At 48.8% G+C, this 10823-nt stretch overlaps 1 protein-coding gene across 3 annotated transcripts; it reads right to left on the reverse strand.

Annotated features, from left to right (window-relative positions):
- Positions 1-446: 446 nt before the first annotated feature.
- JMJD8 (jumonji domain containing 8) lies at positions 447-10536 on the reverse strand. 3 transcript variants are annotated; one of them, XM_088151030.1, is made up of 11 exons: positions 10374-10536; positions 9440-9649; positions 8489-8581; positions 7093-7141; positions 5446-5542; positions 5172-5240; positions 4123-4242; positions 3323-3390; positions 3062-3193; positions 2101-2235; positions 447-1594 (listed from the first exon to the last, which is right to left on the reverse strand). In XM_088151030.1, the coding sequence occupies exons 2-11, from the start codon at positions 9532-9534 to the stop codon at positions 1514-1516; spliced, it is 939 nt and encodes a 312-aa protein (XP_088007156.1). In that variant the 5' UTR covers positions 9535-9649; positions 10374-10536; the 3' UTR covers positions 447-1513. The 3 variants fall into 3 exon arrangements, with proteins under 3 accessions (XP_088007156.1, XP_088007155.1, XP_088007157.1); XM_088151029.1 differs by having other exon boundaries at positions 10258-10536; XM_088151031.1 differs by lacking the exon at positions 3062-3193 and having other exon boundaries at positions 10258-10536.
- Positions 10537-10823: the final 287 nt, after the last annotated feature.

Consider the following 10823-nt stretch of genomic DNA (forward strand, 5'->3'; position numbering starts at 1 on the left):
CACTTTAAGATGTCTGGACTTCAACTCCCAGAATTCCCCAGCCAGCATTGCTGGCTGGAGAATTCTGGGAGTTGAAGTCCAGACATCTTAAAGTGGCCAAGGTTGAGAAACACTGATCTGAAGGACTACATTTCAGAAGCTGGTTCTTTTGTAGATGGCCATTAAGGTAGGGATAGGAGAGGAAAAAGGGAGGTTGCTTTCTTGATCTGGCGCACTTCAACTTGGAAGGAAATCTCTATAAGCTTTGGAGTCTTCAGGGCCAAAACAAAGTCAATGTTTTCATCACAACCATGACAGCTTTTCTGCTATGAACTCTTGTGTGCCCAACTTCTGTATGCTTGTTCTGTGAACAGTTACCCCCTGAATAGTATTTGGGAACAGAACAGCAAGCTGCCTAGACTGAAGCAAGAAATCTCCAGGGAAAAACGAGACTCAGGTCGTTCTGATCTAAGTACAAGTTGCATTTTTTTATTTTTATGCTAAGGTCTGCTCTGGTATTCCACGTCAGCCAGGGATATATGTGACAGAGAGAGGGGATCAGAGTAGGAATCTGCTGGTCACATTTCTGTACATCAGGTTGATGGTAGAATCATTTGGGAAAAAAAATTAGGAATGTAGCTATGTCCTGCCATAAACACAGGGCAGGATGGATAAACAGGCTACTTCCATGGGAAACGAGCTTTTTCCTCCTCAGGTTGGTCACCAACATGCTTCCCATACAAGTCATGAGATTTCCTTCCTGCCCTGCAAGGCTGTAATTTTGAGCAGCCCAAATCTTTCATTGTTTTTAATTCAACTGGTGGTGTAAGTTTCCCCTGGGGGGGTTGGAAGAGCCGGATGAGACACAGAGAGGCAGTAAAATTTGTACCTTGCACCCTCCATCAGGAAACATTTCTGCCCCACCCCACCAGCCCAAACATAACCATTGGTGAAGCCAGACCCACCTTCACCTTTTTCCACTGTGTAGTGAATGCACAGCCAGGTGGAAGGGGGCTGGGTAGCAAAACACGCCTTAAAAAGCATCAACCTTACCCTGCACCATTTTTTAAAAAGTTGAGTAGAGCAATTGGTCCTGAGAAGCTGATGTGAATATTTCAGGTGAAGGAGCTCTGAAAATCCCTGAGAAAGATGGTGTAGGAATGGTGAGCTGGGAGCACGCCACCTTTGTTGAATTTGCAACAGCTTAGAGCCTCTTGTTGACCGTGGAGTTGGAGCTGCTGTGGGGTGGTGGTCAGCCAGAGCTGATGGCCACAACCTTCATGAAGCCCTCTGGCTGTTGAACTGGATTGACTCCATGGGGCAAGCCAGCAGAGGGATTTCTGGATGAAGGGAGATCTATTCTCTGGCCCCAAACCACCGTACCAAAATAAACGACTGCGCTGTTCACCTTACGGGGAGATTGAGAGAATTCTGCTGGTAGACCAGCAATGGAGGTTTGATGAGGCAAAGAAATCCAGTCTCTGCACGGGGAGTGATGGCAAAAGTTCCGTACAGGAAATGTCCCTTGGAGCTGCTAACCCAGGAATGTAGAGATGAACACGCTGGTGTCCAGATTGAGGGTAGCATGCCACCAGCGGTCAGGAAAATACAGAACCTGGAAGGAAGGAGAGAATGAATCCAGATGCAATGGCTTTGTAGATGCAAAGGGCAAGAAATCTTTGCCTTCTTTCTCTGCATCAGGCTAATCCTCACGCATGGGGACAAGACTGGGTTCGTGTCTCATTCTAAGCCAGTGTTTCTCAAACTTGGCAACTTTAAGACATGTGGACTTCAACTCCCAGAATCCTCCAGGATGGAACCCTGGAGTTCCATCCAACCCTTGCAAGCGTGGAATATAACCCCCAAAGACCTGCTAAATCACAATTTTCATCGTATTGAAGAATCCTCTTCAATATGTTTAATATGAACTTGCGGGCTGATGTTGCTGAAACAGAACCTTGGTTTATGCCGAAGGTGAACCCAGGGTACTGTGCAATGTTTGCTAAACCATGGTTGGACCAATGGAGGCTTGGCGTGGTAGGTGAACTCCGCCTGGAAGCCCAATCTGTACATGGGGGCAAAGGGAAGCGCGTGCCAGCACCCAATGCTGCAGGAACCTGCCTCTCCTGGATGGATGGTGCATTCCACCGGCTTCTTCCATGGTGGCAAGGAAGGGTACGTATCCAAGAACCAGGACAGGGTCGTCTTATTGGGGTGGAACTGTGGCGTTTTCTCTGGAGGATACAGGAACCAGCGCTGGGGACAGAGATCTCAAGCTGTAAGGGACAAACCTGTCCTCCTTCCCCACGGCACGAAATTTTAGTAGGTCCCCTATCCCAACAAGGAGGCATAGAGATTATGGCAGTGTTGTCCAACCTTGGCCACTTTAAGATGAGTGGACTTCAACTCCCAGAATTCCCCAGCCAGCCATGCTGGCGGGGGAATTCTGGGAGTTGAAGTCCACTCATCTTAAAGTGGCCAAGGTTGGACAACACTGGATTATGGCATTCCCATGGATGAAATATCCATGGCGCAAATCACAGGAGGATCGCTGCCACCACCCTCCTCTTCCTCCAACGTTGCTCAGAAATCAAAATCTAACCTCTCCCCGTCCCACAACACTAGGTTTTTAAAAGTCGTTTTGGGATTTAGTATAGTGTATGCTATCCGTAGAGAGGAATTCCACCAACATTTAGAGCAAGCCAGGGTTTAGCTCAGGGTGCAAAGCGAATCTCAGATGGCTTCAGCTTCGCACAACTCTGCAACGTGAGGAGCATCCAGTCATCAGGTGTCCCTCACTTCCGTGAAAACATAACTGGCATGTCCACCTTCATTCACACGTAAGGCAAAGGCGGGACTTATAAAATCATGTGTTCTTGAACAGGTGATGCATGTTTTATGAGTGGTGATGGTAGGTTGGCATGCAGCTTGCACGTTGCCAACTCCCAACTTAGCATGAAGGGTGAATGAACTGAGTTCATATTCAATCATCTCGGGCAGCTACATTACAATGGTGCAATGGTGATGTCGGTCCTTTGAGGTAGTCCAGACAGGAAACAAAAACCGTGAGTACTAATATTACCTTTATTGTAAGGTTCCAGTAACAGAATCTTGCAAGCCTGGAAGCACTTCTCCCCTCCCTTGCCTTCAGTTTCCAGAGAACTAGAGAGGGTTCCTTTGGAGACGCTTTCTCCACCTCCATTCCTTCTGTGGGCTGAGATTTCTCTTATCAGACTGTAGTGATCTAAGCTGCAGCAATTCCTCCTGTCTCCCAAGGTTATTCACACAGCCTATGACAGGTGGGAACACAATTTGTAGGGCAACACCTTGGTGGTGCACTCACCTTCCTCCCAAAGATGACCTCCGAAAAGCCAGGGCCATGCCAATGAAATGGCACTCCCGAACCAGAGCCTGGAAGTGATTGGAAAAGAGAGAAAAAGGAGGAGAAATTAAGTCCAGGACCAACCACCACACTGCTCTTCATCCCAAAGACCTGGAGCACAGCTCAGAAGCCTCAACTAGGGCAGAAAGCACCGCTTTCCGATCACACGATTCTGTACGAACAATCTTGACTGGTTCTTGGGCTCAAACCCAAAGGTCTACCTTGACCTCTGGAATCAGCTTCTCCCTAGGAGCCTACCCGGATCCAGTATTTCAGACCTCCTGAACAGAGCCATCCCACCAGCCTAATGAACCTGTGAAATTGTGAAATTGCCACATGATGTACCCTGACATGGGTGGTTTTAAAAAGGGACTGAATTCATGGAAGGCTGATTCTCTTGAGGACTCTTGGTCTTGAGGACTCAATGTTTATTCTAGGCTGGAGACATTGTGCCTCTCGTGACCAGTTGCAAGGGAACATTGGTGGTGTTGTGGGGTTAATCTCTATCTCTAGCTGGCATCTGGACAAGGATGGGCCTTGACTGATCCAGCAGGGCTGTTTTTATTTTTCTGGCAGAGAATCCACAGGCAAAGCTTTTCAGTGATGGTCTTGTATCTTTGGAATGCCCTCAGCTAAGGAGGAATCCATGGTCCCACCACAGCAGATGAAGCTACGAAACCAACACTGTTGCCAAGTGCAAACCCTTTCCTGCTAGAGAAGGTGTTGAAACTGCCCATCTCCTGAAGATACGAGCTACTGACCCCCAATCCCAAAACTGTATGCTCCCATGGTGCCTGGAAGCTGGAAAGGTGGTGGGTGGTATTTCTGGAAGAGGGAGCCCCATTCCGTGAAATTATTGTCTCCGAAGAAGTAGAGAGTTTCTGCAGGAAAGAAGAAAAAAGAGAAGTAGCTTTTTTCCCAGCAGATCCCTTGCTTTTCTTGAGTGTTGCAGGCCAAAACCAGGCACTAAACTGGCCTGGTTAATCATTTTGTCTTCTCCTTCTGAATGATTATCTGTGGTGTCCCAATTATATCTATTTTTTTATTGAAGTGAGCCCATCTTTCCTCCAGGTGCAAAAGGTGGGGTACAGAGCACTCCTTCTTTCCTCCAATTTTTCCCCCACAAGAAGCCTCCCATGAAGTTGAAATCTTCTCCTTAAAATGAAAACTCTGGTTGCCAAGTTCATCCAGTGACTAACGATGAACTGGAGGCTGGATCCATTCAAGTCCCTGAATGAGAAGCCAACAGACTAAGCATCCATTGTAGTCTGTGGGCATCTGCCCTCCTGCCCAACTGCATTTTCAACTCTAGGAAGAGAGCAACAGGCATCCATTCGCTCCTGCAACACCCAGCACCCTCTTGTCTCAGTATTTTCAAGGAAAAAATATCTGGGAGAGAAGAGAGTTTGCCAGGGAGAGAGTCTATCTGCACTGGGATATGAGAATAACCTTGAGGAACAGGGGGAAGAGCTGCAGCCAAAACAACAGTCAGATAAGAGAAATCCGAGTCCGGAGCAGAAATGTAACCTGAGAAAGCGTCTCAGAAATGACCCTCCCTAGTTCTCACAAAATTAAAGGGAGGGAGGAGGAAGAGCATTCAGACTGGCAAGACTGTTACTGTAACCCTATAATAAAAGTAGTTTTAGTATTTATAACTTTGGTGTTCAAGCTTGGTCTATCTCAAAGGGCTGACATCAACAGATTCTGGTCTGTGGGATCCAGGCTGAGTTTGGCTCCTGCAGGTAAGGTTGCTGTGGTTTAAGGTAGCATGGAGAACCGACCATGTCAAGGCATAGTAAGTCCTACTCACCACTTCCTAGGGAAGCCAGATCCTGTGGTTCCAGCAAGTGATCCACATAATCTTGGAAGGGCAGGTCCACTGCAGCAAAGAAACAAAACCAGTAAGAAAATCTTCTGCAAATGCAAATGTGAGCAATTTTTGGACCCAACTTTTTGTACAATGGACAAGGGCCGTTTTTTAATGAGGGTGTGCAAAATTGCACCTCTGGATCTCAGCTCCCTCTTGCCTCAGCTTGGGGTACAGCTGGGGAAGAAGGACCTCTCGGTGTCTTTCCTGTCCTCACCTTTGTGGTAAGAGTAGGTGTTGGCGGTACTGAGACGAACCAGGTGTTCTCCAAACCTGGCAAGCAGCTGATCTTTGGTGCACTGGGCCTGGAATTCCTGTGGGCACAGAAGGGAATCAGAATGGAGAGACACCTCCAATTTTACAATTCTACATCTCCCCCAAATTTTGTCCTGACTATGAAACAAGATTGCGTTGGCCAGAGTCCATATGCAATACAAATATGGGACAGTTAATTTCTGGGGCAGTGTTTCTCAACCTTGGCCATTTGAAGATGTCTGGACTTCAACTCCCAGAATTCCCCAGCCAGCATGGCTGGCTGGGGAATTCTGGGAATTGAAGTCCACACATCTTCAAGTGTCCAAGGTTGAGAAACACTGCTCTGGGAATTGTAATCTCCAGAAAGCATGGGAAGATGTCTCCCCTTTGTGGGCCAACAGGGAGCTTCAAGCTTCACAGAGGTCTCTACTGAGCCATTATCCCAGCCTCTCCATATCTACAGGCCTCCAGATATTGCTGGACTGCCATCAGATCTACCTACTAGTCATGCTAGTAGAAAACAAAACAAGGAATATAGCCCCACAAATATTTGAGTTCACAGTTTGGAATTTAAGGAGACTTTAAGAAAGAATGGGCCAAAGATGATGATGATGATGATGATGATGATGATGATGATGATTTCTTTTCTGATAGTATTCAGCTTGGAAATGGGGCAGGAGGGGCAATCAAGTATATGTGGGAGGCGGGGGTCAAAAAATTCAAGATGGCAGCCACAAGCATGCGATCAAAGTCTCATGACACACATTGGGATACATGTGAAAAAGAGAAAGGCTTTGATTGAATGGTCATGGCTACCACCTTAATTTTTTTGACAGCCTTGGGGGCAATTCGATCTCTTCAACATTCATTTCAAGCACGAAGCAAACCTTGAACCTGGACAGTTCATACAGAACGGAAGAGGAGTGGCTGTGTTTGTAGGATACACTATACCTAGTTATTGCATAGATTCATTTTCTGAGTTCCAGGAGGACATTAAAACCTAAACTGTCCCAAAGGGGTGGGTTTACATCAAATGCCGATCCACGAAAAGGCCGATCCATCTGAACCCTAATTATGCTAACACGTGTGAGTTCAACGGCTTGCTTTATAACTAAGCCGATTAAGCATGCTGTGAGAACACAAGTCAGTGTGTTTTACTGGCTAAGGTACTCAGCTGTATGAAAGAAACTTGCTTGTTACTCTCATTGCCAGGGTAACAGCCTCCACTTCTCTTATTTTAGATCCTTTTTACTGTTATTGTCTGGTGCACATGGGTCTGAGTGTGTGTGTGACTCAATGATCTGCTCAAGCCCAGACAATTAGGTGGACTCAGAAAGTCACTGTTAAGGAAACCCCAAAGGAAACCCCATGCAAACCCAACCGCTGTTATTTCTACATACGAAATGATTTCCCCCTTCTATGACACTCAAAAGTACTTTTGGAGAGAGCCTGGGACCACACTCGAGGTCCAGGAAGTGGCTTCGCAGTCCTAGACTGATCACCCTGCTTTATTAATGCATGCACAGTATGAAGGGGCCTCAAACATATAATTGCCTATAGGGAGTAGGCAATTATATTTCACCCAAATCTATAGTGCAGGGGCACTCACAGTATTGTCCGTTAATCCCTGGAGAATTACCGGCCGAGAGAAGGCGTACCTGGAAGAAGGAGGCGGAGGCGGCAGAGAAGGAGGAGGAGAAGGAGAAAAGGGGAAGGAATGGAGAGATATGGGGAAGGAGAAGGGGAAGGAGATCATTGTGATAGTATTATGGATTATAGAACAACAATAGACTGTGAAGACTTTTCAGGGTGAAGAAAGCAGGATCCCAGGAAGGTTTCTGCCCACACTGATCTGCCCAACTGCTGTGCTCTTCAACAGAGGTCTTCCTGGTTGAGCTGCATCCTGTGGATAGTCACTTAACACCTACCAAGAAGCAGACCTGTTGGTTGTGGCACCGACTTTGCGGATTACGCTCCTCCTTCAGTGTGCGGCGACCTTATTTCAGCCACATTGCCTGCTGAAAACCTTTTGCCTTTGAAATCCCTCGACTGTGCTACAAAACACCCCCTGCTTTCAGGGCATGAATATAGTTTAACTTTTTCACCGTTGGTTTGCCTTTCCAGTTGTATGAAAAGGGATTTCAGACAGGGAGAGAAATGATCTTGCATTTGTAGGGCCCATCCTCATCACGTTCTGTAATAAATCATTCGCTCTGGGAATGCTTTCAAAGGCAAAGAGAAGTTCGGGGAAGTTTGCACTTATTTCAGAATCAGGTTAAGCCAAGAAGCTATTCCTCTGTCCAGCGGTCTGCAGTCTCCTGGGCTTCCCACATTTTCATTAAATCCCAAGGAGAAACTCATCTCCTGGGGCATTTTTCAGGAGAGCTGTTCCTACCTCTACTAAGGAGAGTCCCTGGAGAAGTCTGAAGAGATTGTCCACCCAATTTCTCTTCCCAAACTCCATAATGGGCTGTGAGAATAACCTTGAGGAACAGGAGGAAGAGCCACAACCAAGCCAACGGTCGGATAAAAGAAACCTGAACCCGGGCCAGAACTGTAACCTGAGAAAGTGTCTCAGGGAAGACTCTCCCTAGTTCTCACAAAGATAAAGGGAGGGAGAGGGAAAGTGCATTCAGACTTGCAAGTTTCTGTTACTATAACCTTATCATAAAAATAATATTGGCCTGTATGACTTGGGTTTCCAAGTCTGGTCTACCACAAAGGGCTGATGGAAAAGCAGGGGAGAATTTCAGATGGCCCTTTGTGCCTGACTCTTACTTCAAGGTTCCAGAGTTCCCAGGGATGGAGGGTCTGGCAAGGACCCAGAAACAGTTTAAATAACTAAGGAACTAAATAAATAGATCGTACATGTCTAGCAAAAGAGGGAGCCATCCAGACATGCAACTTTCCATCTTTCCTTCTTGCAACAGTTTATCTGGAATCTGCGCCTGCTGCCCCCTCGTGGTGGCAAACATTGCCAAGCTGGGTGGTCTGCCATCACTTACTGTTGAATAAACTGGGCAAACGTGAGGGTGGCGTCTCTCCTCTCCACTGTACAGCTGCCGTCTTCTGACAACACGGCGTGCCTGCTTGTCCGCCTGTAGGGACAAAAGACAGGAAGGCTGATGTTGCTTCACAGCGATACAAAGATTTTTTTTTTCTTTATGTGGGTTTCATCAATAGGGAAAGGCTTATTGTCTGGGCTTGGCTGGCAGCTCACGATGCAGCCAATTAACTGTATGGCTTCGGATTCCAGGAGGAAGCTCCCAGAAAAGAATAAAAAAACAAAGAAAACCTCCGACCTTAGAACTGCCTTGCAGGTAGAAATCTAGCACCCTATTGGGAAATGCAAAAATCTTTTGGCCATAACACTTACCTTTCCGTGAACAGGGCCACATATTCATTGTTGCCCTTAAAGCTCTACTATATGTATGCATGTATATGTATAACATATACACACACACGTACATATATATACATATATGAGAAGAGTTTGTGATTTTCAGTAGTGGGGAATGATGCAAGTCCGAGAATTTCTTCTTGGAATCTGTTAGCCAAGCCAAAAACCTGTGTGCAAAAAATCCCCCACAAAACACCACTGGATGGGAAGATCTTTTTGCATAATGAAAGGGACTTCTCAAACATGACTGAGACAGACAGGAATTCTGGGTAAGAATTGACTTTCGTTAGTATTTAAATGGCTTGTTGTGCTGAGATATCATAATTTATGCTGTGTTAGGACAGTGTTCAAACTTTCCAGAAAAACCTGGCTACTTTAAGATGGGTGGACTTCAACTCCCAGAATTCCCTGCCCAGCATGCTGTTGCAGTTGAAGTTCACCCATGCTGGCTGGGGGATTCTGGGAGTTGAAGTCCACCCATCTTAAAGTGGCCAAGTTTGAAAAACACAGCTTTAGAAGAACCCAACACCTTTCCTGTTTTCTCCTGCCTACTCACCAGCCTCCGTCTGTTTCTAGCAGCGTGAAGCCCCCCGGGAACCAGCAGAGCATTGACAAGGGTAGGAAGAGCAGGACTGGGTGCTTGGCCCCCATCGGTTGCAAGATCCTACAAAGCCGTCCTTCCGCTGGGTGGCTCCCAGCAAAACAGCCTGGAGCCTTTAGAGAGGAAGAGGTTCGGAAGAGGGTCCAGCATGGAAGACCAAATCTTCTGAAGAGAGGCAAAAAGGGAGGAACGTTAAAGGGAGCCGAAGACCAGGGATGAACACTAGGAGACCTTCTAGAGCAGCGTCTCTCAACCTTAGCCACTTTGATGGGTGGGCTTCAGCTCCCGGAATCCCAGGAATTTGTGCTGGCTGGGGAATTCTGGGCGCTGAAGTCCACAGTCTGCAAGCTGCCAAGCTGGCTGGGGAATTCTGGGAGTCGGAGTCCACTGGGAGTCTCCAAGCTGCCAAGGTTGAGAAGTGCTGCTCTGTGCACTCCTCTGGACGCCCCTCCTTCCGCACAATCCCAAACTCCTGCCTGGAAGCGCTAATGTCTCCTGGACAAAGGGCAGCCTCCCAACAGGTGAGTTCGGCTTTTTGCTTTTTAAACCGGTCGCGATCCCTTCGCTTGGGGTCCTTTCGGAGGCAAGCTGGCTCCGGGCGGGGCGGGGTCCGCAGGGGGGCCACCCGAGCAAGATCGGAAGCCGGCTGTTCCGCGCCGGGAGGCGCCCGCCCCGATCTCCGGCGCCAGAGACCCGAGCGGTGCCAGGCGGACCGGGCGCCCGGCGCCCCCTCTCCTCCCCTCCCTCTCCCGCACCGGGGCGGGGCGCTGCACCTCGGACACGGCCCCCTTCCCGCCGCCTGGGATCCTGCGCTGCAGCCGAGGCGCTGCAGGCGGCGCCCCGCGGGAAGACCGCGCCCGCCGCTCGCTCTCCGCCGTATCTCGAGGACCTGCCCGCGTCGCCGCTGCCGCTGCTCCTCTCTCGGTCCGGCTAACGCGCCGGCTTGAGCGCCGAGGCCGGTGCGCGGGGCGGGGAGGGAGCGCGGCGCCCAGCAGGCACCGAGCGCGGCATCGCACCCAGCCGGGCGGGCGGGCAGAGGAGGACAAGCTCTGTTGCTGTTGGAGACGAGGCAGGGAAACTACGTTACCCACAAGGCGTCGCGGCTGCAACGGGGCTTGCTTCTTCGCCGTCCTGCCCGCGAAGGACGGAGGGGGAGGAATCCCCGCGTTCAGGCGTGCGCCCGAGGTTTAGCCATTCCCGCATTCAGACGTGCGCCCAAAGATTTAGCAATTCCTGCATTCAGGCGTGCGCCAGAGGTTTAGCAATTCTCGCATTCAGACGTGTGCCCGAGGTTTAGCAATTCCCGCATTCAGACGTGCGCCCGAGATTCAGCAGTTCC

The sequence above is a fragment of the Python bivittatus genome, unplaced genomic scaffold (genome assembly GCF_059951505.1).
Source record: "Python bivittatus isolate LINGU-HERP-01145 unplaced genomic scaffold, Pbiv_v1 ctg000640_np1212, whole genome shotgun sequence".
NCBI lineage: Eukaryota > Metazoa > Chordata > Lepidosauria > Squamata > Pythonidae > Python > Python bivittatus.